Source organism: Argiope bruennichi, chromosome 7 (assembly GCF_947563725.1).
Source record: "Argiope bruennichi chromosome 7, qqArgBrue1.1, whole genome shotgun sequence".
NCBI classification, from domain to species: domain Eukaryota; kingdom Metazoa; phylum Arthropoda; class Arachnida; order Araneae; family Araneidae; genus Argiope; species Argiope bruennichi.
Window position 1 is genome coordinate 101,215,490 of NC_079157.1, and position 27,025 is coordinate 101,242,514.

The following is a 27,025-nucleotide window of genomic DNA, read 5'->3' on the forward strand; positions in this document are numbered from 1 at the left end:
ATTGCAGGAAAATATTCATTCTAAAAAAATGTCTTCAACATATGAATCTTGTATACAAAATGAAGCTGCTTATTTATTTTGCCAATGTGACTGATTCTGAAAAGCAAACTATGAAATGCCTATTGTGTCATGCCAATGAAAGACTTGCAGAAAAAAAAAAAAGCCAGTAATATGTTCAATATGTGCCGCAAAATTCCATGGCCAATAATTGCAAAAATATGTTTTAGTATGTTTGCAATAAAGTATTGGCTTTCCCCTCATATTTGTTGTCTTGTATACATTCAAATTTTTCTGGGACAATATATTTCTTAAAGCGTTCTCGGAAAAATATGCTATTTTTTAGCCATTTAAAAAAATCTTTAAATGTATTTAAAAAAAGCCAATTGGTCTGTAGTTTTGATAATTTTTTCTAGACATTTACTTTTTAGTTAATACTTTTTGCATTTTTTTCCCTTCAGGCATTATTTGGTATCACTTTTTTTTTTTTTTTTTTGCCTTTAGATCAGTGACATTTGTGAAATAAGCTTCTTTATGCCCAGTGCCGGTTTTTCGCACTGACGCTACGAGCATCCTGGTGGACCTTAAAATCTATATCGGGAGACACCACAATGTTAAGCCTAAGGCATATCTACGATATTAGCTTTAAGAAGTGACCTCTAAAAATTGTGTTCCTGTAGCTTATTTTCAAAATCGGAACCTGCGGCTTTTGCTAAATTCGTTCTAGAAAGTCTCGTTTGTTTTCAGCTTTTTTTGTACGCTTTGGCGACTGATGCTACGGAAAAAAGACACTTCTCGTGCCAGCATTTATGTTTTGCCAATATTACTATTTGTGCTCTTTAAAATTATAATTTGGAAATTTTTTATTTAAAAAAAGACTAATTTTTATTAAAATTAATTAATTTTTTTAAAAATTAATAAAAAATTTTATAACAAAAACGTAATTTAATTACATTTATTTACAAGACGGTTATTATTTGATTGTAAAAATCAACTACAAATGAACCATTTAAAATTATCTGTTAATTATCTGGACATATTCTTTTACGTAATCTTATTTGGCCCATATTTATTTTAGCTAATCGATACTTGGATGCAAGTTTTTAAAATATAATCATAAAAATATCCATATATTACCCAATGTACTTCCATATAAAAGGTGATATAAATATGTTGAAAAATGGAATATGAACTTTATTTATTATTATTATTATTATTATTATTTTGGAAATTATCTTAAGTTACTTCATATTTTTTGTGAAACACTCATCATTAAATACTACTAGTGAAGTAAGAATTTCCAAATTGAATACAAATTTTTAAAATCGTTAACTATTTTAATCAATAACTTTTACATATTTTGGACGAAGCATTAGATTTCAATTATTATGCTTTTTTTTACATAATTTAGATTGTTAAAAAAAAATAGAAGGAAAACTGCTAAAAGAAATGCTTGTACGAAGAAATATTCGTAATTAAATTAAGTAAAAAAGCTGTCATAAATGTTTACACTAAAAACACTCTTTTCTATTTAATTATCGTTCTAGAAACTCAAAAACGGAATCGTTAATCTTAATATCCGAATTTCCAATTTTCATTTCGCTCGTCAGGCTTTTTTTAAATAATGAATAAAATCCTATCCTATGATTCGCTTAGTTATATGCGAAGTCTAATTTAATTACAAACGCGGAATAGCGCATTAGAAAAATGCAAAAAAGCCCTAACCATTACTCCATCTGTATTACGCTTATGCAAGTCATGTAACTAAATATGTCAATATTTATTTATAAAAGTATGTTTTTTTTTGTTTTTTTTTTTGCATAAAATCGCGTTGTTTTTTCAGGAAAAGCACTTATGTAAGTAAACTGAAAAAGCAAAACCTTATCTAATTATAAAATTTGATCCATATCGTGTGAGTCCTTTCCGAGATACAGGAAATAAAGTTATATAATATGCAATAATTGCTCGTTTAAAGTTTAGGAAACAATGAAGGGAAGAAATGAATTCCAAAATATCAATTAAATACAAATTTAAATTATTGAAAATGGTTGAAAAATTCGAACGTCATATGTTCATTATAAAACTGTTTTTTTTTTTTTTTTTTTTTCGTAATAAGATAAGTCTATTGATAATTTTCAAACATTAAATATTCAAGAATCACAATTTATCTTTACCGTTCAGATCAGTTCGTTGTATTTTTTTAGTACTGAACTATATTCAGCACGCTAGTCGGAAATAACTAACGTACCACTTAACTCTGACAAAATAATTACTGTTGTTCCCTTTTCAAAAACTTTAAATGTCTTTTCACCAGTCACGAAGTTACAAAACTACTATCGCCGAAAGGTACATTTAAATTGCGAACGAACACCCTACCGTATCAGCAGACAAGGAAGAATTCGCCTTAGTCAACGTCCCGGAAGTGTTCTTGGATTCTAAAATTACTGCACCGGTTTTTTCTGGACTGAAGCTCAAGAAACTGTGTTTTAAGGCCTCTTCTGTCGCAATTCTCAATTCAGGGTCTATTTGGAGAAACATGTTCATCAAAGACATCATTTCTTCTAAACGACCTTCAGACACGCTGCTGTTAGGGTAGGTTTGGGTGAAGAAGTTTTCCACGTAGTTTTGGCAACGGAATAACCCGGTGTACTGAAGAACGGCGTCGATGTGGCCAGCTTTTTGGTTTTTGACGGTGCATATGTAGAAGCCTTTCCCGAGGAATAAGTTTGCTAAAAGTAAGCCTGGAATGGAAGTGATTAGATTCAGTTAAGTTTTAGAAAGAGGATTGATGTTTTATTTGCTATTTTGATGATAACTTTGACTTTTAGATGGGTTTGGTTTTCGAGAAATATTTTTGGAATAGTATTTTAAGTAAGAAAGTCCGATCCTTATTATACTCACTCAAATTTCGGGTTCTTCAATGGATATTTCTATCAACAATACAGGGTGTCCCAAAAAAATGTATACACACTTTAAATAATTGTAAATTTGGGGTTTATTATAATTCGAATAATTTTCATCATATAAAAGATTCTATAAATATCATTCTATTGTCTTGTTATTGCATGTTCTTGTTATCGCAAGGGAATTGTTCTCAAACTGATGTCAGTTCTGCTCCAGACACTGCTGACAACGCGAAGCGATGGAATAGCACACATGATGGAACAATTCCCTTGGGATATTCGTACATTCATGTTCAATGGTTTCCCTCAATTGAACAACTGTTGCAGGTTTATGGACATCCTGAACAGTTCCATCAGCTTCAAACGTATCTCTAATTCGAGTGATGGTAACTCGTCTAGGTGGTTCTTTGTTAAACTCCCTCTTAAATTGTTTTTGCACTTCTACTGCATTTTCATACTTCCTGCAGCATTTTAAAATAAATTTCCTTTCTTCAAATTCAAGTCTGTCTGTCTTCACTCGGTTCAATGGGTTCGGTTTGTAAAGAAAGAAGAAATAACTTAGTTATCAGCTGCTAAAAAGTGTATACATTTTTTTTGGGACACCCTGTAGAATACAAACCGTTATCTGCCTAATTATAAAATCCTCATATGAAATTTAAGATGTATTAATTTTATGATTTTCATCTTTCTATACGTGATATATAACCAAGATAGAATTTTTAATGTGTTCCTTGAAGATACTTTGGTGAAACAGGAAATTATGGTACCGGGTTTCTTGCCAAGGCAATAAAATCCGTCAAACTAGCTAATATAATATGAATTTTTTTAAGATCAACATATTTGGCGACTTATCGTCTTAAAAAATGTTACTACTTGGCGTCATTCGCTGTCATGTATCCGATTTCCCTGCATGACCGATAGTTTATCTTATAGTCAATACAATTCAATAAAACTATGACAAAATTTTGCATTGTACTCTTTTAAGATATTCGTTAAAAAAAATCTAGTACTAAATATATATTAAATTTTAAAGATTTTCAAAGAAAATTTCATAATTGATATGAACATGAAATTATTTTCGACTTAAATTTTTTATAATAAAATTACTTTTTGAAAACTTTCTACAATTTTTATTAAAAGTATTTGAAAAGCAACAGTCTGTACTAAAAATATTTCAACTTTTATCGCTGTGAAGTTAGAATTCCTCTCAGAATTCTCGTAAGAGTTTTCGAAGCACTCTTTAACTCAACATCTACTTCCTTTTTGCATCTACTGTTTACTTAAAACGTTAAAAATATTACTTTATACGTAGAAACGTAAACGTAAGAATATTACTTTATAACTATATGATTAAAAATTGAAAATTACTACTTATCTATTTTCAAATCCTGATTTCATGTTTGGACCAACCGCACTAAAATATTCTCCTGTCCATGCACTTATTTTGTATTGAATATTCTTTAAGACAAATTATTCAGTTTAAGGGAAGGTAGAAAGAAAGGCCACTCACCACAAGCCCAAAGATCGACTGGCATCGGGGCTACTTTTTTCTTGCTGGTCAGCATCTCTGGCGGTCGTAGGGAATGCGGCAGCGGACAGAATTTCTTCATTTCAGTTTTCCTACACAACCCCGAGAAATCTGCCACAACTGCCCTGCCGTCTTTGGCGATAAAAACATTTTCTGCTCTTAAATCCAGATGGCAAAGATCTGATTGGTGCATGTAGGCAAGGCCACACATAACTTGGCGGGCATATTGGCGACATTTTTCTGGGGCTTGCGCCTCTCTCTTGAATTCTTTGTCCTGAAGACGCATAAATAGGTTGGTCTGCATGAGTTCTGTCATGAAAATGACCACCCCGTCGACGTTGAAGATCATATCCAGGAGGCGAAGGACATTCGGGTGCTTCAGATTGGACCATTCTTTAATTTCCAGTAGATTTACAACCCTGTGGAAAAAATATTAATAAAAAAATATTAACTCGATGTTTTGATGAATCTTCGAGTTTTAAATTTCCTTGAGTTCAGAATATGTATTTTTGGAATTATGATTGTCTGTCAATAATAACTCAAAAGTGCTTTAAGCTAGTTGGATGAAATTTGCTACAAATATGATCTTAACATCAAAGTGATAGAGTGGATTTCTTTTAAAATTTGATAGAAATCCAACACTAGTTATTTCTATCTACCCTAGCACAAGTGAATACAATAATTACAAAACGTAAACATCTAAATGTATAAAATTTGATGCGCAATTTTGGCATCTAAAGTGCTGATCCGTATTAAATTTTGATTTAAATCTGTCAAACGGTTGACCATCTTTTAGTCTCTATTTTCGCATGCGTTCAAACATGATAACCTAAAAACGCAATAGCTTAGATAGATGAAATTTTGTTACAAAATTTGCTGCCCTAGCGCAAGTGAATACAACAATTACAAAACGTAAACATCTAAATGTATAAAATTTGATGCGCAATTTTGGCATCTAAAGTGCTGATCCGTATTAAATTTTGATTTAAATCTGTCAAACGGTTGACCATCTTTGGGACTATATTTTCGTATGCGATCAAACACGATAACCTAAAAACGCAATAGCTTAGATAGATGAAATTTTGTTACAAAAATTAAAATTCTATGCCAAATTCCTATAGGAAGACTGCCTATTGCAATGGTTCTCATGACGACTTGGAGAACATTTCTGCAGTTCCTCACCGATCATGGTTCCGGAACCCAAAATCACCCATCGTTCAAAAGTATATTATATAATTTACGTATAATGCTTTGCCCATTTTATCTTGTGAACAGGATAAAAAGAGTAGTTTTGTTTGAATTTTAACTGGCTTGAAATATGTTGTTAGAAATGTAAAAATCTCCGGCGCGTTTGTTATTGACCCATCAAGCTCAAAGCGGGTGGAAATGGTGGAAAAATTTTCATTTCGCTATAACTTTCTTAATATTGAAAAAAGGCTAATAAATCAAATTATCGTTTCATTAACCCTTTAAAGGGCCATTTTTTTTCTAGTCATATTATGTTAAAATATTTTTAGGTTTGAAATTAGAATAAGAAAAGGGATTCATTTAGCTTATTAGATAAATTTAATTTGATTCATTCATTAATTTGGTTAATTAATAATTAAGTTACAAATCCAGATACATCACTTTGTGTGAGATAAAGAACTGAAGCATCTAAGTTTCTGTCTTTCTAACAAAATGTGTCAGAACTTATGCCAACCTACATAATTTCATACAAAGATTGATAAATTTGGTGGGAAGCATACTTCCCACGGCCCTAGAAAGGGTTAAAACGAACAACTTTTGTATGTAAAGTTTTTCGATAACTGCAATATCTTCGAAGTTAGTAGCTGAAAAGTGATTTTTCGCGCCCTAATTTTAACTGTCATCAACAATTTATGTTGTCAGATAGCAACTCAGGTGTAAAGGAATCTATCTACCTTTGCCTTCCAGCTTACCGAGAGGAATTCTTTTGGCTTCAGTCGATTGAGAAATAAATGTTATCCCATATGCATATTCGATTTTTTTTTGACACTCTATTATCATGTAGAAAGTGCTCATGCGCAAGGCTTTGAAAATAATATCTGTTAATAATAATAATGTTAATAATAATCTAATAATAATAATAATATCCCAAATGCATACTCGATTTTTTTGCACTTTATTATATAGAAAGTTCTCATGCGCAAGACTTTGAAAATAATATCTTAATATATATAAATTACGTGTCACGTTGTTTGTTCGCGATGGACTCCTAAACTACTTAACCGATTTTAATCAAATTTGCACACCGTGTGCAGTTTGATCTAACTTAAAAGATAGGATAGCCCTTTTTTTGAATTTTTAATTAGAATTTTAATTATTAATTAAAAACTAACTTTCCCGCCAAAAAAATCTTTTCATTTTTCCCATCGCCAAATGAGTATGGCTTCAGTTTTTTTTTCCCAACAGTCATGAAGCTAGACTTAAGATTTTTCGGCTGATTATTTGAAACGATTCTATTTATTTTCTTAATGTTTGATGCATTTAAAATTAAACATTGTTAATGAATCGATCTTTCAGATTGATTCTGAAGTACTTTCGAATTAAAATAAAACAAAATAAAGGAAATTAAAAATTTCTAATCTGCATAGCGTTACCCAAACTTGAGTAGAAAATTCACGCATGCGCATTGTTTTCTTATTGTTGACAAATATTTTCAACGGATGCGGATTTGGTTTTGATGGTTTAATATGTTTCCGACAGATTATTTCAAACGATTCTGTTTATTTTTTTAGTGTTTGATGCATTTGAAACTAAACATTGTTAATTAAACGATCTGTTTATGATGAATCTGAGAAAATTTTGTTGAAAACTTCTTGAGATATTATATAAATTAAGAAAAATATTCTTTAGTGGCCATAAGGTTTAAATACTCAGCGACTCTGTTTTCAATACTCATATTTAAAAAAAAATGCTTTGTTTCAGTAAAAAAAATATTATTATATTTATTGCAGTTTAATCATTTCCACTTTAGTTTAAAGCATAAATTCTACGGGAGCTAACAGAAAATTAGAGAGATACATATTACGTTATGGCTGAAGGCCTTTATAATAATATGAGTGAATTATATGACTATTAAAATTTGAAGGTTTAAAATATTTTAATGAAGAAGCAATTAAAATGGGAGTTCCATAAAATATTTAATTATTAAAATTTTAACGTGCAGATTTAAGATTGGCGAACCAGCTGGTCGCCAAAGGCGGCTAGTCTGTTAATAATAATAATGTTAATAATAATCTGTTAATAATATTATCCCATATGCATACTCGATTTTTTGCACTCTATTATCATATAGAAAGTGCTCATGCGCAAGACTTTGAAAATAATATCTGGCACAGTCTTTCTCAAAGTCTACGGTTTTATGCTAGGGGAGACAAGATATCATCTTTATTAAGGAGTAGGCGAGAAAGTTTTTGGAGATCTCCTCCTCTATTTTTTTTTATTACATATTCGAAAAAACTGAAAAAAATTAAAATATACTGAATTAGCTACGATTTACCTATTCTCCACTATTTTCGCCGCCATGGATCCGCGCTCCTTACTCGATACTTTAATGACAGACCCGTAAGTGCCTTTTCCAATAACGTCCTTGCAATCGAATCCTTCTTTTTTCTTAAGATAATCCATAGCTGATTGCAAAGCGTCCGGCATCGTGAAGTAATTCGTTAAGTATAAGACACCCAGCCACTTTGTAATAAATTCGAAAATGCAATTTAGAATATGATCTGCTCTGAAAAGAATTTTGAATCTAAGTGACTAATCTACAATTAAATTTCTGCCTGTCTGTGAGTAAATAAATCTGAAACAACTGTGCTTTTGCGGAAGATTTTGCAACAGAGGAAATTGAATCGTTTTATTTATTGCAGAAGTATTTGTTGAAATGTTTGATGCATTCTTCATTTGGGTGACTTCGCCCACCTTTGTTGTCTTGCTAACAGCGATTCCGGTTGATTTTTCAAACAATATATATATTAACATTGTTGCTGTAAACTTCGCTGTTTATATTTGGTGTTTAATAATGATTTAAAAAGTAAACATTTAATCAAAAAGCAAGTTAAATATATATACGAAAAAGTTCGAAACTATGAAAATCTAGTACTGAAATCTTCGTTCGCATTTCTACGTTAAATGGGTAGTGTTTATTTAAATATTACTTTGATAATGTTTGGCAACAGTTTAAAAAATACAATAAGTCAAGTAAAATTTTCCTAAAAATAATGTTGGTCAATTATTGTTATATTTGATTTAAAAATATAAAACTTTATTTCATTTACAATCAAAACTTATTAAGAAAAAGAACAACAGAAAGTTCCCAATTTATTCTGATTCTTAATGTGTATCCCCCCTTCTTTTTTTCTAATAAAGGACAAGTTATGCTTAATATAAACATCGTTAAAATATGTTATCAATCATTATGCAGTAATGAAAAATACTAAAACCATTTAATAAAAATCATTAAAAAATAGATCAGATTGAAATATAGTCATTAAAATGCTAATTCATTGTTTGCAAAGCTTCATTTATTAAAAATAATTTGCATCATAAATTAAAAACTAAAAAGAGCTTATATTATCATTCCGGTAAGCATAGTGATGGCAATGGAAAGTCATGTCAGAAATGATTTTCCTCCTTATCGGGGTAGAAAATATCCGATTTCCCAAAAGAAATGGTTGCCTTTTAAAATGTGCAAAACCAAAGTAATAATTAGTATTGAAGACAAATTTCTTCTCTTATTTTGTCAACATTTTTATGTTCTGTTCATTTAACATACAATTCAACTAGAAGAAAATTAAGGATGTGTCTAAAATTTGTAAGAAGGCTTCATTATATGTCTTCCGTGCGGCAGGTATTCACTTCCATCACAAGTGAACTTCAACATCACTCCTACTTCTTAAATAAGATTTTATAATATTTTATTTCCTCATTTTTCTTTATTATTAGTTAATTTTAATTGGCACGCCCTAAAATGACTGCAGTTATTTCACACTAGCCATCTTTGACGATCAGCTTGTTCGCTCAAAGCCAGGCGCTGGGTTCACCGATCTGTTTTGCAGACTGAGATGGCCCGGTGTTTCTCAGACTTTGAAACCGAACCCGTTTTCCAAAACAAAGATCTACCCTGTAATGCACCAACAAATTTAGATTAGCGTTTTATTAGTAGTAGTGATATAACCATATCTAAATTTGGTGTGTCCAGAATATTTCTCAGAATCTGATACCTTACTGCATTAAATTTAGACTTCATAATTTTTTAAATATATTTATAGGCCAGAACAAAATATTATTATTGATTTCATTTCAATCCTTTTGAAAGCAAAACTAAAAACTGAATTTTATGCTGAATCTGAGAAATTTTTGTTGAATTATCGTTTGAGATATTACATAAATTATGAAGAATATTTTGTAGTTCACATAAGACTTAAATACCGAGCGGTTCTGTTTGCAATACTCACATTCAATAATAATAATAAATAAATAAATAACAATAAAGATGATAAATAAAATAAAACGCTTGGTTTTATTAAAAACTATCTTTATATCAATTGCAATTTCATCATTTCCACTTTAAATTAAAGTTGAAGTTTTACCGGAAATGACAACACATTAGCAAAATATATATAGTAAATTGAACGAAACGATCTAAACAACAGTATAAGCTTGGTATGACTAACAAAATTTGAAGATTAAAAAGGTTTTGTTTGAGAATCTATTAAAAGACAAGTTACTTAAAATATTTAATTGAAAATTGTAGCGAGCGGTAATACTGGTGATCTGGCTGGTCGCCAAAGGCGGCTAGTATGTAATAAATCGAGTTGTTTCACAAAGCATTATCGAAAAAAATCTAACGCTACTTTTTATCTAAAACTGATTATCCCATAATAACGGAATAGAATTGATTCTATTTATACTTTTTAAATACATTTTATTGTGCCGAACCTGAAATCCATGAAAAAAATGGTAGTTTCCTTTTTTCATTACAGTATCCAAATAATGATTTCATAATATTTGTAAAGATGATAATAGAAAAAGTAAATACTACTGTAAAACTCAAAAAAAAAAAAAATTGGTGGCTTTTTATTTTATTTTGTACTAAATATGTAGATACCCTCAATAACTAACTACCAATCTATTCGAATCTTATTGTCACTGTGATGTTTAAAGCATTAAAAACTTTTTTATGGCATATCGGAAAGAGCATCCTTCCTTTTATTGGCGAATTAATTGGTCCTGGAACATCCGTACGTCAAAACTTCATTTCCTCTGAATTTCATGAACCGTTTCAATTATGCTTTCTTCCTCCTTCCCCAAACATGTTGCTGCATCCGGACTCAGTTCCATTACAATGATTCTAAAATTATGACTCATATTTTCCATAATCCCGCAGATGATTCATTCCGATAATGCTTGTTTTTACGCAATACGTATTAATCCTTCAAATTTATATCTGGTATTGTTGTATAATTATCTAAATAATACTGAAATTATTATATCAATCAGAAATAATGTTTAATGTATAAGTACTGTATAAATAGGTTCATTAGATACATCTGGGTTTTTTTTTCTTATGTAATTGCTGTGGGGCATTCGGTTTGTTTGTTTGAAGGAAATTAGTTTTTATTCAATTTCGGTAAAATCTCGCATGCATAATTTATTATGCATTTTGCTCTAAACAAATCATTTTTAATTTCAGATTTTGATAGATAAAATAGATAATAGATAAATTTTTTAGTGGATTTTTAAATGCTTTTGGGGTATCTGTCTTTTGTAACGGCGACCCAAAAGCGCCAAGAAAAAATTTCGCCAATTTGTCCATTTCAATTTTTGTATTCGCAATTTTTGTATATAATTTGTGTATATTTCTAGAATTTGGCGAAATGTTTTCTTGGCGCTTTTTAGTCGCCGTTATAACCGACTAGTTCCGTTTTTGTTCAATGTCTAGATGAATATCCTAAGCGGAATCAAATTGCATCTAGTGCCACATAATTCGCGCCAAATTCATTTTCTTAGATCTCATTCAAAATTTGCATTTGATTTCAATAATAAAATGGCACAGCACATTTTATGTGCAGCTACATATTAGTTGAATATATATATATTTCAGTAAAATGATCTGAAAGCTGGACACATAATCATTAGGCTTAGTGGCTATTTATTCTTTGCAATATGCGGTACGTGCGGCATATTATCCGCATGCCAGTAATTAACGCGAGTTCGCAAATTGCACAGACTAAGTCTATGGCAAAGGATACCGACGTGCTCTGATTGGTTTAAGCCTTGGTATCTTTTTAGCTTTATTAAAAATATTTTTTATGTGTTTCTTTTTAATATTATTTTGATATAACTAAAAAAATTTGCTACGGAATCACATATTCCGTTAAAGCTTACATATTTATACGTTTTGGGCATTATGTAATCATCTTCCCATATGTAGTTGATGGGAAAGTAACAAACGTTCAGCAACAAGTTTCTATGACTGCATAAATTATCTAATAAAGGTACGAAAATCATAGAAAAATAGGAATTATTTAATTGCTGCATTATATGTTGAGTAATTACTTTCATTTAGTTTTTATACTTCTGTGCATAAACAACATTAGTTACTTGTATTACTAGTATTATTAGTAATATTTATTATTATTATTATTAATTAATATTAGCAGTATCACTAGCAGTAATTAATATTTAGAGGAAAAAATTATATTAATAAAAATTAGATCCTGTTGATATTCACTCGTATCTTCCATAAAACTAACGAAAGGTACAAGGTTTGAGTCAAATAAGCGAAAACTACACTATTATGAGTGCAAAACATTGCCAAAAAGATGCCAAGGCTTAAACCAATCAGAGCACGTCGGTATCCTTTGCCATAGACTTAGTCTGTACAATTTGCGAACTCGCATGCACTTACTATCTTAGAGGACTTTATTTACTGACTTTAGATTTATATAATATTTCCTTTAGATTAATATAATAATAATATTTCAGAAAGTTTTTTTCAAAAAAAGTTGTAATTGTGTTTATTTTTTAATTAACTAAAGTCTAAATAAATTTTCAAAAAAAAAAATCTCGACGATTATCACATTTCTTCTTTTCAAAACATATCTGCCAAATTTATTTCCCAATGTTTGATGGTTTGTTTGATAGTGCACATATGCGCGCTCACACAGACCAGACAAAAGACATGAAATAATTGTTTAAAAAACATGAAACATTTCGTATTCTGTTTTCCTATTGCTAGTTCTTAAGATATCGATGATCCTTGCCATAGTAAAAATATTACACCAATTTGCATAGGTCGGTAAAGATTATCAATAGAAATATACAAAAATATAGAAAACAATCACCTTATTTCAAGATTACGATTAAATCTATCCAACTAATGTCTTAAACTAATTTTTAAAGCATTGATTTCTAATATAAAAAAAAGGAAATTCGATTCAAAATAGTTAAATAGCACATAAAAATAAATTTCTTAAATGTCGAAGTGAATTCATGCAACTATTTTAGATTATGAATTCTGAAAAAAAAATCTGAATGTAAGGCGTTGACATCCCCTGTATTGTTTTCAATTATCCTATTTAGGATAGTTCAAAACCCTGTGAAAGGGAATTATAACTTTTTTAATTCCTTTGTATATCTCAATCAGAAATCAATTAATCAAAAGCATAATCCATTCTATATAACCAACCACCATGAGAGAAAAACAAATGTATTCCATATTAATATCTGATTTCTAAATTCGCGGAAGTTATAACTGTTCGCATGACTTTTACTCTAATCGGTTTGATCTCCAGTTCGATGCTAATCGGTTACATTTTGTTCTTGGACTCATATTTATTTATTTATTTATTCTAACCATGTCTTCCTTGTCTTTTTGGAGCAGGAAAACTTCGATAGCGAGGGTAGAAGTGAAGTAAACCAGTCGCCACAGCCCGCCAATGACGCCAAATCTTTGCTACAATTCGCCCTCTTCAACTTCAGGGAAAGTTTAGACAAGTGAGTGCGTTTCTTCTTTTATTTGCTTTTATTCAATTTTAATAACCTGCAGCACCTTATTCTGTGTTGTGTGCTAAACGAAGCGAACAAGGAAATCAATCAAAATGAGAAACCAGTCTGTCTGTGAAAGTGGGATGTGTGAATATGGTTGCTGCAAGAAGGTAGGGTGTGTTGTGCTTGGAATGGTCAACTGAGGATCTTTTTTTGGAGGTGGATTATATTAGAATGCGAAGTGTTGTGAATTGGTTTCAACAAAAAGGATGGTTCGGTTCTCGTAATGTCAAGTAAGTGGAATTCATTGGCATTTTTACAGGTATTTTACGACGCGATATCTTGGTGATGCTTTTATTGGACATGGCTCTGCTGTTAAAAAATAAATTATCATACTATGAATTTCGGAATCACAACTAAATATTGTACCTGCGAATCTAATTTTTCTATTCAAATCTGAAACAATTTCAACTTTTTGTGTAACAAAACATTTATATTTTAAAATAATTACTTTGGGAATTCCATTTGCATAGCTGCTCCGAAAAATCATTCTAACTGTATTTTAGCCGATGTTTTTATGATATGTAAGCTGATTAATTTATTTAAACTATTATAAAATGTAATTAAAATTACTGAACGTAATGTTTACCTCAGGAAATATATATTTTGTAAAATTTTGCCTTCAATTTTCAACATTTAATAATAATTTTATTTCAAATTATTAATTTAATATTAACTTTTGAACTTTTTAAATTTATTTTAAAAGTTTAATTTAAATTATTTGAAATTAATTAATATTAATTAATTTAATAAAATAGCTTAATATTGTTGTTGAAGTAAGAGAGTTTCTAATATTTGGGAGGGGGGGTCTTAATTGCATTATGTGATTGTATTGATACGTTATTGAGTTTGACAATATCCAAAATTTAAAGATTTTAAGCGAATTATAGAAGCATGGTAATGTTGTTTTTTTAATTCATCTATCTGCAGTTTCTTTTTTAAATTTACTCTATATGTCAACGAATATAGTGCAGGCAAAAAAAATGTATTTAATATCATCGCAGCATACTGGAATATAAATATAGTAATTAAAATATTCAAGAATATTATTTTAAAATATCATTACATTTTTCAATTATTAAATTTAACTGAAAAAATACAATTCGTATTACTTATAGACTTTTTTTTAATTTTATAGTGGTGAAAATGATTTTTTTGCGATCATGTGCCCCAGAATTATTGAGGAAAAATGTTTACATTTTAATTTTTAATTAAAATTTGCCCCCTTGAAAATATCAATTGCATATTTTTTGTAACTTGGTGTTAATGGTTTCCTCATTGATTTTTTTTTAAATTCAACTTTTTTTAAAATTCAACTTGAAACTTTTTCTTCATTGCACTCCCTTTTCACTAATTTTCTGTCTATATTAAGTCTATACTTTTACACATCTAATTATATCATAGAAAAGAGCAACAGTTTTTAAAAATGAGTGCACTTTGAAATTTTTCTGTCATTGCTTTATTCTGAAGTTAAACCGTAATAGAAAGCAGGACAGAACTTCAAAGATATTATTAAAAGCAATTATTAGGCTTCATATGCTGATAATCAACAATATGTAAAAAAAAAAAAAACGTTATACAGCAAATAATTAGTATCATTAAAAACATAACATTTTACACCTTTAGATTATCTAAAAGTTATTATTGTGTTATAATACTTTCAGAAGTTATTGCGAAAATTGCCAGAATTTTGCATATTTTTAATTAATTCGAATTAGAAAATAAAAATTGCTTTGAGGTGCTTAATAAATAATGTTTGGCGAGGTAAATGTTTCGCTGAAATAAAATTAAAAAATAATAATTCCAGGAACTTCACTGAACAACTGTTAATTTTTTTGCTCAGATAATCATTATTTCATTTCATTTTCACCTTTATATTACCATGCTTTTGAAGACAGTTACGGCTAAAGAATTCATTGCATTCTTGAATATTTGATTTTTTCAAAAGAACTGTTGTCTATTCTTAATATTTCAAAAACATTCTGCGTAACATATAAATAAAACTTAAATGTTTCGAAGTGAAAAAAAATTCTCGGTTATATAAATTATTGCTTTTGTCTTTAAACTTAAAAAGATGCCATGCATTATAGAAATCAATCTCTTTTAGACTTTGTGGAAAAATTCGACATCAAGATATGGAAATATTTCAATAAATGTTCGGATGAAAAATTCGGCATCTTTCCTTTTTTTTTCTGTAATAAGTTATTTGAAATTGTTGCATAAAAAAACAATTATGCTGAATTCTTTGTGTTTCACTAAAAACATCGCTTCCACTTTAACAATCATTGATGTATTTTCCGTTAAAAGATATGAAAAATCGTTTGCTATTATTAAACTGGAAAGATCTCGTTCATTTCCTTATAAATTAACTGTAATTTTAGGAAAATTTTTAGATATTTCTTGATAATTTCATCAAGTAAAATTTTGGTAAACATATGATAAAATCTTCCTTTGTTACAAAGTGAGCTTATTTTTTCGTACTTTATATAGTTAAATATATTTTTCTTTATAATTTGTTCACTTCAAAAGCTTACTTTTACCAGATTTAAACAGATGGCATTTTAAGCTCAAATACCAAATCGTTTGCAGTCTATTTTTTTTTTAAAACTCGACTAGCAGCATTTCCGGAATATTATTATATTACGTTCTCACTGGCATTATGATCAGTATATTATTGTTTATATACCTAAACCATATTTTTGTCCCTCTTGCATTGATTTTCATTCTCTCGCATATATAATTACATGTGCGAACGTTAAATTATGGATTTTGGTCACGAATGAAGTCAGAGAAAGTTTTAGAATCGTGAACATTTTGAATGAAGATCTTGATGCCAGTTTCCGGAAATAAAAAATTTTAGAAACTCGATTTAAAACATAATAATTAATACCGACCAAAGTAACTGAAGTTTAAAAAAAAAATTATGATTATTCTCTAAATTAATGTCTTATTTACGTAGTTATTTACCCATTAATATGTTGTGTTAGTCATACAAAAAATTTTGAATGGATATTGGATCATAATATGTCTTTTTCAGTCGGAACAGATTTCTAAATGAAGAAAATTTTTAAAATCTTGATGTGTGCCACTGTTCTGGCTATTGTAAAAAAAAAAGAGAATTACTCCATGTTTCATATTTTCTTTCCAGATTAATAACCATTTATATTTTAAGTAAAATGAGTGGTAATAGTCTCCTTAACACTTTCTCGCATAATCTTCAATAAAAGTGTTATAGCCCATCTTCTACAGAAAAAATTGAGACCTTGGTTAAGGCAGAGAATGCATTGTACGCCATGGCATTGGCGTACAATTGTAAAAAATGATTAATCTTTTTCAAGAATTAAATATTTTTATTGAATCTATGGAGTGTCTTTCGAAAGTTTTTTTGTCGATTAATCCTTGGTATGCGGTAATAGTATCCAAAAATGTGTTTTAGACGCGTTTTTTCCAACCAACTGAAACCAAAATCGTTGGTTACAATTATTGCACCAACGATGTGTGTATTTTGGGCTTGTTTTCCGACATAATGAAACCAAAATTTAACACAAAACTACAATTGTAGTCACAAAATCATATACCAAATTTGATAAATTTAAGTCATTGCTTCTATGACTTATCGAAATTTACTTATTTCAGAAAGTATAAACCGACAGACATGCAACCCCTTGTTAGATTTGACTCAAAATTTGATAGAAATATGTACATTTAGTGTAAAAACCAAATATTTCTATCAAAAATTTCTTCCGTTTAAGTAAAAGTGATCTTGAGATACCTTTGTCACACACATGCAGACGGACGGACGAACAGATATTTTCCAAAAATATGTTTTCCGAACTCAAGAAAGAATAAAACGCGGAAATGCGCCAAAAAATGCGCCAAGATCCCAATACTTACTCTATAATTCGTATATAAGAAATTAAAAAGTGTTAAAATATTTTATATGCATTATTGTTCAATCGGCTATCGCAAGGAAAAAAATTAAAGAATCATGGTGGTTTTTTATTTCTGACATTGATATATATTTATCTTGTAAGAGAAGAAAGTGTGGAAAAGCTTGCAAAAAATAACCAGCCGAGGTAGTTTCCACAAAACTTTCTCGCGTACTCTCTAAATAAACTTATCGTGCCAGAGAACGACTTACATGGCATTACTGTACAAAAGTTATGAAATATTAAAATTTAGCATTTTTACTGAATATATTATGTGATATTTTGCGATTTTTTTGACGATTAATCCCTGGCATGCGGTTCTAACATTTGAAAAATCGATTCAATATTTTAGATACGTTTTTCCTAATCGATTGAAACAAAAAGTTTGTTAAAGGCTACACTTGTAGTCACAAAATCCCATATCAAATTTGATATATTTACGTCATTACGCTTTTGAATTATCGCTTTTAGGTTTTTCTGAAGCCAGCGTCCTGACATAGGGGTAGCGCATCTTCCTCGTGATCAGGGCTTCCCGGGTTCGAATCCCGGTTCGGGCGTGGTTGTTCTTCATCTATGTTCTATCTGTGAGGTGTGTGAATGTGCCCCCCTGTAAAAAGGTGTTGTGCAAGCGAATGTGAGTTTCATGAGCAAGAAGTCAGACTTCTGCCCTCGGGTGCTCAGGGGTCTTTACCCTAAAGAAGCTACTGCACTCCCTTTCCGTGGTAACGCGGACACGACATCATCATCGTCATCATGTGTTTCTGAAAGTATAAATCGATAGACAGTCAACCCGTTGTTCTATTTGGCTCAGAATTCAGCAAGTGTCAACACTATAGATGTTAAATCTGTGTATCGAATTTTATCTTTCTAACTCTCTTCGTTTTGTAATTATCGTTTTAACTTGTATTCAAACAACCGAACAGACGGACTTCCTCTGGACAAATTTTATTCAAAACTTGATAAAAAAAAAAAAGTGAAAATTTAGTTCAAAGACCATATACCAAATTTCATTCGTCTATGAAAAATCGTGTTTGAGTTATCTTTGTCACAGACTGACAGTTGGGCAGACGAACAGATATTTCAAAAAATAAATTTTCGAATTCGGTGAAATCTGCATCTTAGAGAAGCTTAAAATCTCGTGTTAGAATTTTTTTTGACAATTACTATACTTTCTCTATACTACATATACGAGACAACAAAAAATGAAAGAATCATGTCGGGTTTTTTTCTGAGATTGATATCTATTTATCTTGTTTGAAAAGAAAGTTGGAAATGCTTGATATCCGTTATTCTTCCGCCGATAGTAATAGAAAAAATATATATACGGCATCTTATTCCATTTTTTCACAGAGTTTGGTATCCATTTAGCTTGGAGATGGAAAAAAAATGAACCCTCTTTTTCAAAAACTATATTGTGCTTTTCTCTTACAGATATGAAATGCTCCGCACGCGCGATGGTTCTATCCGAGGTTCCATCAAATTGATTGAGAGCTTGAAGACAAAGAAAGGCAAGGGTAAAAAAGGCAAGGACACGTCTGACTGGACCTGGAAAGAACTCGCCGACATGGTTAAGTACACAAAGGTGAGAGCATTTTCACTGTTATTTTCCCATTAAACTTATCTAGACATGAAATCTAGAACGTGGTCATCTCGCAGAAAATGTATTAGTTATATATTTGCTCTGGTAGTCATAAATTGTCTTGTCTTTGGTGTGATGCCACTTTGTGTGTGATAGTTAAGATATAATCTCGATCGGTTCATTTTTGTATATGTTTGCAGATCGAAATCACACTGAGATGAAATATCGTTTGCGGTTTAAGTTGGTAATATTCCTCTTAAAAAGAATCTTAATTCGAAGATTTTAATTTAGTATTTAGTATTGCTTTATATTGGTATGTTTGTGGAATCTATGTATTTAAATAAGTCATGTGGTGAAATTAATTTATTTAATAAATATTCGATAATTCTAAGTTATTATTTCATTAATATCTATTTAATGTTAAAAAATATTATAATTAAAAGTAATTTACAGAAAGCTAGCTCTAAAACGCTGATATTTTATATGTAAAAAGCTAATGTAGTATTATGGGATATAAAAGTTTTTTTTATTAATGCTAATGGTCGTTTTAGTTATTAATTATTATAAAATAATTAATAACTGATAAAATGTTAGCATTCTTACCGAAAATTAGCTGTAATTTTAAACGGAAGCCATATGTATAACCCAACAATACTAACTGTCGTGTATTTGCTATTAATAATTTGCAACCGATGTACTTACTATATTTTTAAGGATAAAAGATTTTAAAAGAGAAATTTTGATTAAACAATTACATTTTTTATTAATTTATTATAAAAATATCTTACTTTCGTTCTTTTATATTGATTTGCACATTTAGAATCAAAGAATTAAAAATATTTCTAAATAATATATAGAAATCAGGTTTCAAAATTGTAATTAAGAATCTTAAAATTGCATTAAATCTAAAAACATTTTCTTTTTTACAAAGCAGAATTTTCTGATTTACAATTCCATATTACAAACTTCTAGATTATGACATTATATAACAATTTGTATTCAGAATATTTCTCATAATTTCACATTATTCTTCAGAAATTCTGAAGTTACATGTGATTCTTTCAAACTGATGCAAAATATTTTTTAAGCGTTTAATCTCATTTTTAATATAATTTTAAAATTATATTGAATGTTTATTGTTTGAAATGTATATAATTTGTACAGTATACGTACTTATTTTTAAAAACGATTCTTTCCAGTCTCCATTAATGGCATCTTTGCTGAAATTTGAAGCTCCTGAATTGAACAAATTAGCTTTAGAATGCTTTATTGGTAAGTATATATTTTTTTAATTACTAGCAAATGTTGCCAAAAATTTTATATCATTTGTGCAATTTATTTGAGTTTTATTTTACGACCATTAGAAAAAGTCAAAGCTTGTGGGTAAACTTCAACAATTTGAAAAAAGAAAAAATCTTCCAATATACATTTTCAAAAGAAAAACATCAATGGTATTAGGAACGTTTTAATATATAAACATAATTTCTATTCGCATTAAATTGTAAATAAAAAAAAGGAACAATAGAATATCAGACTACAAAAAGTGTATTCAAGAAGTTTATTTATTTATTTAGCTAATAAAACCGAGAGTGACTATTCTGTCCATTGCTTTCTTCTGTATTTTTCACAATATGATACGTAAAAATGAACGCTGTAAATTGACGGCAAAAAAAAGTCTTCATTTTAATCCATAAATATTTTAAATGAAATCGAACAAGGTAAAAACACTACGGAGGCTTTTTCTCGATAGTTATACAATATTTTCGCTTATATTTTTAATTTCATAGAATCTTTATATTTACTAGAATATCTTTAAAGACATTTAATTTAAATTAACTCTTTTATATTTCTTTGGCCTTTTTAGAAGCTAATTTAAATTAGCTTTGAAAGTCCTTTGTTGTATTAAAAAAATCGTTTTCATTTTTCAGCAATTATGAGGTATATGGGAGATTATCCAATGACCAAAAACCAAACTGAAGTCGACTGTGTTTATACTATTCTTGTCGTAAGTATTAATTTTTCTTTTCATTAATATTGCAAACGATAATAATTACTCGCCTTCTTTTCACTTTGTAAAAAATATTAACGAATATGCTTTTTTTAATTAATTCATTTTACTGAACATTTTCAAGCTTTTGATTGCTTCTTTTATTAAATAAAAAAATTACTTGATTAATTGATTACTTAATTAGCTTTTCCTATTTAATTTTTTTAAAGTAATGTTCAAAAAAGATTTTTTTTAAATTTTATTGTTTTTTTTTTTTTTTTTTTTTTTTTTTTTTTTTTTCACAGACATGCCATAAATACCCTCAGCTAAGAGATGAAGTCTATTGCCAATTGATGAAGCAAACGACCAACAATAAAAGTCCGAAACCGTGAGTGAAATTTTACTCAGAATTTCTAAAACACCTGCCATAAATCTGTGAAATCGAATTCAATATTTTCATTGTTTATTGATTCTCTTTTGAAGTTTACTGAACAATAATGGAGTGGAATTGTGCAATTCGGTTGCAAACTCACATTTTATCGATGCGGTTTTCATTATCGATAACACTGAAATCTTTTTTTAATGTTAGCTGAATGTATATGTATTGCAAAATGGTTTTTATAAGATTTTTATTGCGTTATTGCTTCCAATTTATCTATAAAATTTTAATACTTAATTCAAATATTGTTCAAAAAATATGTAAATTTATATATTTATAAACTAAGTTGTTTAAAGCCATTTAAGTTTTAATTCGTGCAAAGTAAAGATTTCGGCAATGAATTGTTATAATTTAACTATTCATTAACTATTATAAATTAACAATATTATGAGAAATTCGTAAACTTTTATTAATTATTCTTAAGAAAGTGTAAACGAAATTAAATTTTAAATGCATATTTACAATTTTAATTTATATTTTCCAGTATTAGTTTGCATAATATTAAAAGAATTGGCTTTAATAAAGCTCTTTTGCTTTCGATAATCATATAACATGTCAATTATTTTTATTTATTAGTCGCTTATTATTCCAGAAACGAGGATTTGCCCAGGAATGTCAATAAATCTCTTATATGCAATTTTAACATTCATGATCTCCCATATTTTAAGCATCAAATTATGATGGATAGTAAAGTCATGTGATCTCAAAAGCTTTATACCTATTCTATCTATCACGTACTTGAACCATTCTTATAAAGCCAGTCCATGATATTATAATTTTATTAAAAACGTAACTGACTAGTTCTTTTTTAACTTCACTTTGTCCAGGTTTTGTAAATCCGCATTCCTACGACCTGTGCGTATGCAGACATGGCACACTTTCCCCCCTTTCCCCTCTCTTGAGGTTTTCCGGGGTTCTTTGATGTCTGTCCAGTGTACTGACAACTTAACATCCTTATATCTCATGCAGACTGCACAGATATGAAACAAAATTCTTCTTTAACTTTCAAAAATTGAAGAAAATTACACAATTAAATAAATGATGAAATATTTGAAAACGATGTGAATTTGTTTGCAAAAATGAAATCTATTGTTAAAAATTAAGTAAAAGTATTTTTGAAAAATTATCAAAATTCGGGGAAAAAATTTGTGCGACAGTTAAATTAGTATCATTAAAAAAGGCATTTTTTTTTAAAAAATTTTAAGTCATATAAAAATGTCATTTTAAAAAAATAAATTTTTACATAATTTATTTCGGAAAACGATTAATTAATTGAATTTATAATTAAAATATTTAAAAAAAAAGGACTCTGTGGAATTTATTTCTATCCTCCTAGTATATTTGTACAAAAATTGGGTAGTTGTTAGTATTTAAGAAATGAAATATTAATGGAACAAATATACTTAGTTATATAGTATAAGATTAAAGGTGAATATCTGTAATTTTTTAATACATTATATGAATAATTTTTACTATACAAATACTCCACCCTGAATATGTTTCATAATTAAATCCTAAATCTATAATTCTAAATCGCTATAATAATATATGATTGTGATATTGTTTAAATGTTTTTAATTGAGGAAGAAAGATTTAACCGAAATGAAACTCAAAAATTAGTACTACGAAAAAGTAGTTAAGTTTTCTTGTCTCGCTTGTTTACAAGCAGCAATAGTCTACTTTTCACTTTCAGGTTTTTCACGTAATAAAATTTGTTTTTGTTTTCTTTACAGGGACAGCTGTCAACGTGGCTGGCGTCTGTTTTCCATCGTAGTCGCCTACTTTGAATGCTCGGACGCACTGAAACCGTATCTGTTTAAATATTTAGAAACAGCTGCTTACGATAAGCGAAGAGCTTACCACGGTAATAAAATTATCGCTTTCCTTTCCTTGCTATTATTATTTTTATCTTATTTTATAACACACTGTATTTTATATTTTTTGCTGGATGTTTTATTCAAATAATAGAAAAAATAGTACAAATAGTATCTTCAGAAATTATTATTGTACAATAATAATTTCTGAAGTTATTGAATATATCTGCGATTGTATTACAAATTTTGGTATGGTAAGTAAAAAACAAACTATCTATCGTGTTTTAATGGTTATATTTTTCTTAAATTCACCGTTATTGACACAATTATTGCATTACGTTAATTTTGGATCAGAAACAAGTACAAATTTGTCTCATTCTATATTATTAACAAATTTTGAAAATACTCTACCAATTTATGAACATGTAGCTCAATAAAATATTTGTTATATCTTCTCTAACTCAATAAAAACATTTGCCATGTCTTCTCTAACTCAATAAAAACATTTGCCATATCTTCTCTAACTCAATAAAAACATTTGCCATATCTTCTCTAACTCAATAAAAACATTTGCCATATCTTCTCTAACTCAATAAAAACATTTGCCATATCTTCTCTAATTCAATAAAAACATTTGCCATATCTTCTCTAACTCAATAGAAACATTTGCCATATCTTCTCTAACTCAATAAAAACCATTTGCCATATCTTCTCTAACTCAATAAAAACATTTGCCATATCTTCTCTAACTCAATAAAAACATTTGTCAGATCTTCTCTAACTCAATAAAAACATTTGTCAGATCTTCTCTAACTCAATAAAAACATTTGTCAGATCTTCTCTAACTCAATAAAAACATTTGTCAGATCTTCTCTAACTCAATAGAAACATTTGCCATATCTTCTCTAACTCAATAAAAACCATTTGCCATATCTTCTCTAACTCAATAAAAATATTTGTCAGATCTTCTCTAACTCAATAAAAATATTTGTCATATCTTCTCTAACTCAATAAAAATATTTGTCATATCTTCTCTAACTCAATAAAAATATTTGTCATATCTTCTCTAACTCAATAAAAATATTTGTCAGATCTTCTCTAACTCAATAAAAATATTTGTCAGATCTTCTCTAACTCAATAAAAATATTTGTCAGATCTTCTCTAACTCAATAAAAATATTTGTCAGATCTTCTCTAACTCAATAAAAATATTTGTCAGATCTTCTCTAACTCAATAAAAATATTTGTCAGATCTTCTCTAACTCAATAAAAATATTTGTCAGATCTTCTCTAACTCAATAAAAATATTTGTCAGATCTTCTCTAACTCAATAAAAACATTTGCCATATCTTCTCTAACTCAATAAAAACATTTGTCATATCTTCTCTACTCAATAAAAACATTTGCCATATCTTCTCTATCAATAAAAACATTTGTCATATCTTCCCTAAACCCAATAAAAACATTTGTCATATCTTCCCTAAACCCAATAAAGACATTTGTCCTATCTTCTCTATCAATAAAAACATTTGACATATCTTCTCTAACTCAATAAAGACACCTTTATATATCTAAATTTGTAGATAGCACAACTAGAAAGACATTTTCTCCTCTTCCCGTAGCTGCTAGATATCAATTAGTATTCGCGATGAAGTTTTAATGATCCCATGTTTTCATCCCAGGATTTATCTTTATATTAAAAATAAAGATATGTTTAATTGATTCTACGTTAGTTAAATTCAATTTTCCTTTTCTAATCTGTAAATCTCAAATATTTATAAGTTTTATCTTTTCATAGCAGAAGGTAGAGAAAAAAATTGCTTAACTAATTTATATTTTTAAAGTATCAATTTAAAATTTAAAAATATTTCTTCCTTTTCTGTAATATTTCATTCAAATCTCTTGGCCGTGGTAGCCTGGTTGCAGATTGGAAAATAAAAAAAATTCTAAAAACTGAGGGGTATGGGTTCACCGTTCGATTCTTATAAGTGGATCTGGTGTCAAATGCTCTGGTGCATATATGGTGTGCAAGTTCAAATAGGGGATACTAGTACAGACATCACTCATGTCATCTGGCCCCAGTTAAAAATGATAAATTCCATCCTAAAATAGCTTGAACAAGACGCCTTGAATCAATAATGTGCCTTGAATTTAACGGTACTTAACGAATACAATGAATAATCTAAGTAATTTCGGATCCAATTATCATCGCGAACATTTAGCGCATCTAATTGTTATCTTTTATATCTGTATAATACCTGAGTAGTGTATGGAAATTAAAGCCAGTTGTTATTCCGACATTTTTACATGCTTTAAAATAAAATCTTAAATTTTTTTCTCTCCATGTTTAGGTACGGCAATGGTTTGCTTACAAAACTTAAGGAAAACATTCAAGTATGGTGGCCGGAAAAATGTACCCAGTATAGAAGAAATATCAGCTATATCTGTAAGTATATTTATACAATGAATTCTTTTGCCCAATATATTACATCAAAATTTATGAAGTTCACAAAACTTCTCTAGGTTACTTCATTCTATCACTATTAAGTATTGATATAAAAAAAGGCAACCTTTTGTTTATATACAAAAACTGGGCTACGTGATTCAAAACTCTGAATTATTTTCCAGGCGGGTCGTAATTCGAAGAGACAAATCTATAGATTGCCAGGTGGAACGGAGCGAGTCATAAACACCAAGTCCACGACCGTCGTGCAAGATATCATCGAAGAAATATGCACCATCTTGAATGTTCGAAATCAGTTGGAAATGGAGGAATTCTCGCTTTACTGCATAGTCGAAGGAGGTAAGATCTTTTTGATGATGGAGTTCCTAATTGTTTCACACTTTTTCCTAGATTCCTATAGGAAGGCTAACTATTGCAGTGGTTCTGCTTACAAGATTTTGGGAAAACTTTCTGCAGTTCTTCCCTAATCATGGTCCCTAGAACCCAAAACCACCTTTTGTTCAAAAGTCTATATATAATATACGTATAACGCTTTGCCCATGTTATCTTGTAAACAGGATAAATAGAGTTAATATTTTTGTGTTTGGGGGGGGGGGGATTTTAACTGGCTTCGAATATGTTGTTAGAAATATAAAAATCTCGGGTCGCATTCGTAAATGGCCCACCTAGTTCAAAGGGTGTTGAAATTTTTGTTTCGTTATAACTTTCTTAATATTGAAGATAGAAAAATAAATCCAAGTAGCCAAATGAGCGCCTCATTAAGAAGAAGAACTTTTGTATTTGAAGTTTTTCGATATCTGCAATATCTTAGAAGTTAGGGGCAGAAAAGTGATTTTCAAGCCCCTAATATTGACTATTTTCTAACATCAGCAATTTATGTTGCCAGATAATAACTTGGATATAAAGGAAACTACCTTAGCCTTCCAGCTTGCCGAGAGCAATTTTTAACTGTAAATCATTCCAGTAGAGGAATTTTCCCAATGCGCGATGTCAAAAACAAAGGGTAATACAAAAATTTACACCAAATCATATATTTTGCATTTCATTTAGCTGCCTATGGTGATTGACCAGTTCATCAGAAATATTGATTGAGTTGATTTTTAACGAAATTTTTTATGAACAGCTTAGTTTACAAAAGATTGCATTGAAATTAAATGCAATTTGGTTCCCATAACAAAGGAATTGTAAGCATCAAAATTGTAAAACTTTAAACCTATTTATTTTAATTACTTTACGTTGTTCTGTTTATCGTGTATATGAACATTTTCAATGAATTCGACTCCCATATGCACTTGCTTTGTTTATTTAGTATT

General features: G+C 29.2%; 2 protein-coding genes across 4 annotated transcripts in view; one reads left to right on the plus strand and one right to left on the minus strand.

Annotated features, from left to right (window-relative positions):
- LOC129975715 (unconventional myosin-XV-like) overlaps positions 1-27,025 on the plus strand; it is a 351,522-nt gene that overhangs the window by 301,143 nt on the left and 23,354 nt on the right. For both annotated transcript variants that reach the window (XM_056088888.1, XM_056088889.1), the window contains exons 48-55: positions 13,337-13,449; positions 18,861-19,011; positions 20,208-20,280; positions 20,937-21,013; positions 21,301-21,383; positions 23,168-23,298; positions 25,600-25,694; positions 25,877-26,051. In XM_056088888.1, coding sequence (XP_055944863.1) covers positions 13,337-13,449; positions 18,861-19,011; positions 20,208-20,280; positions 20,937-21,013; positions 21,301-21,383; positions 23,168-23,298; positions 25,600-25,694; positions 25,877-26,051 — 898 coding nt within the window. The remainder of the gene's footprint in view (positions 1-13,336; positions 13,450-18,860; positions 19,012-20,207; positions 20,281-20,936; positions 21,014-21,300; positions 21,384-23,167; positions 23,299-25,599; positions 25,695-25,876; positions 26,052-27,025) is intronic.
- LOC129975717 (uncharacterized) overlaps positions 1-27,025 on the minus strand; it is a 33,086-nt gene that overhangs the window by 2,123 nt on the left and 3,938 nt on the right. For both annotated transcript variants that reach the window (XM_056088893.1, XM_056088892.1), the window contains exons 2-3: positions 4,411-4,847; positions 2,374-2,738 (exon numbers count right to left, since the gene is read on the minus strand). In XM_056088893.1, coding sequence (XP_055944868.1) covers positions 2,374-2,738; positions 4,411-4,847 — 802 coding nt within the window. The remainder of the gene's footprint in view (positions 1-2,373; positions 2,739-4,410; positions 4,848-27,025) is intronic.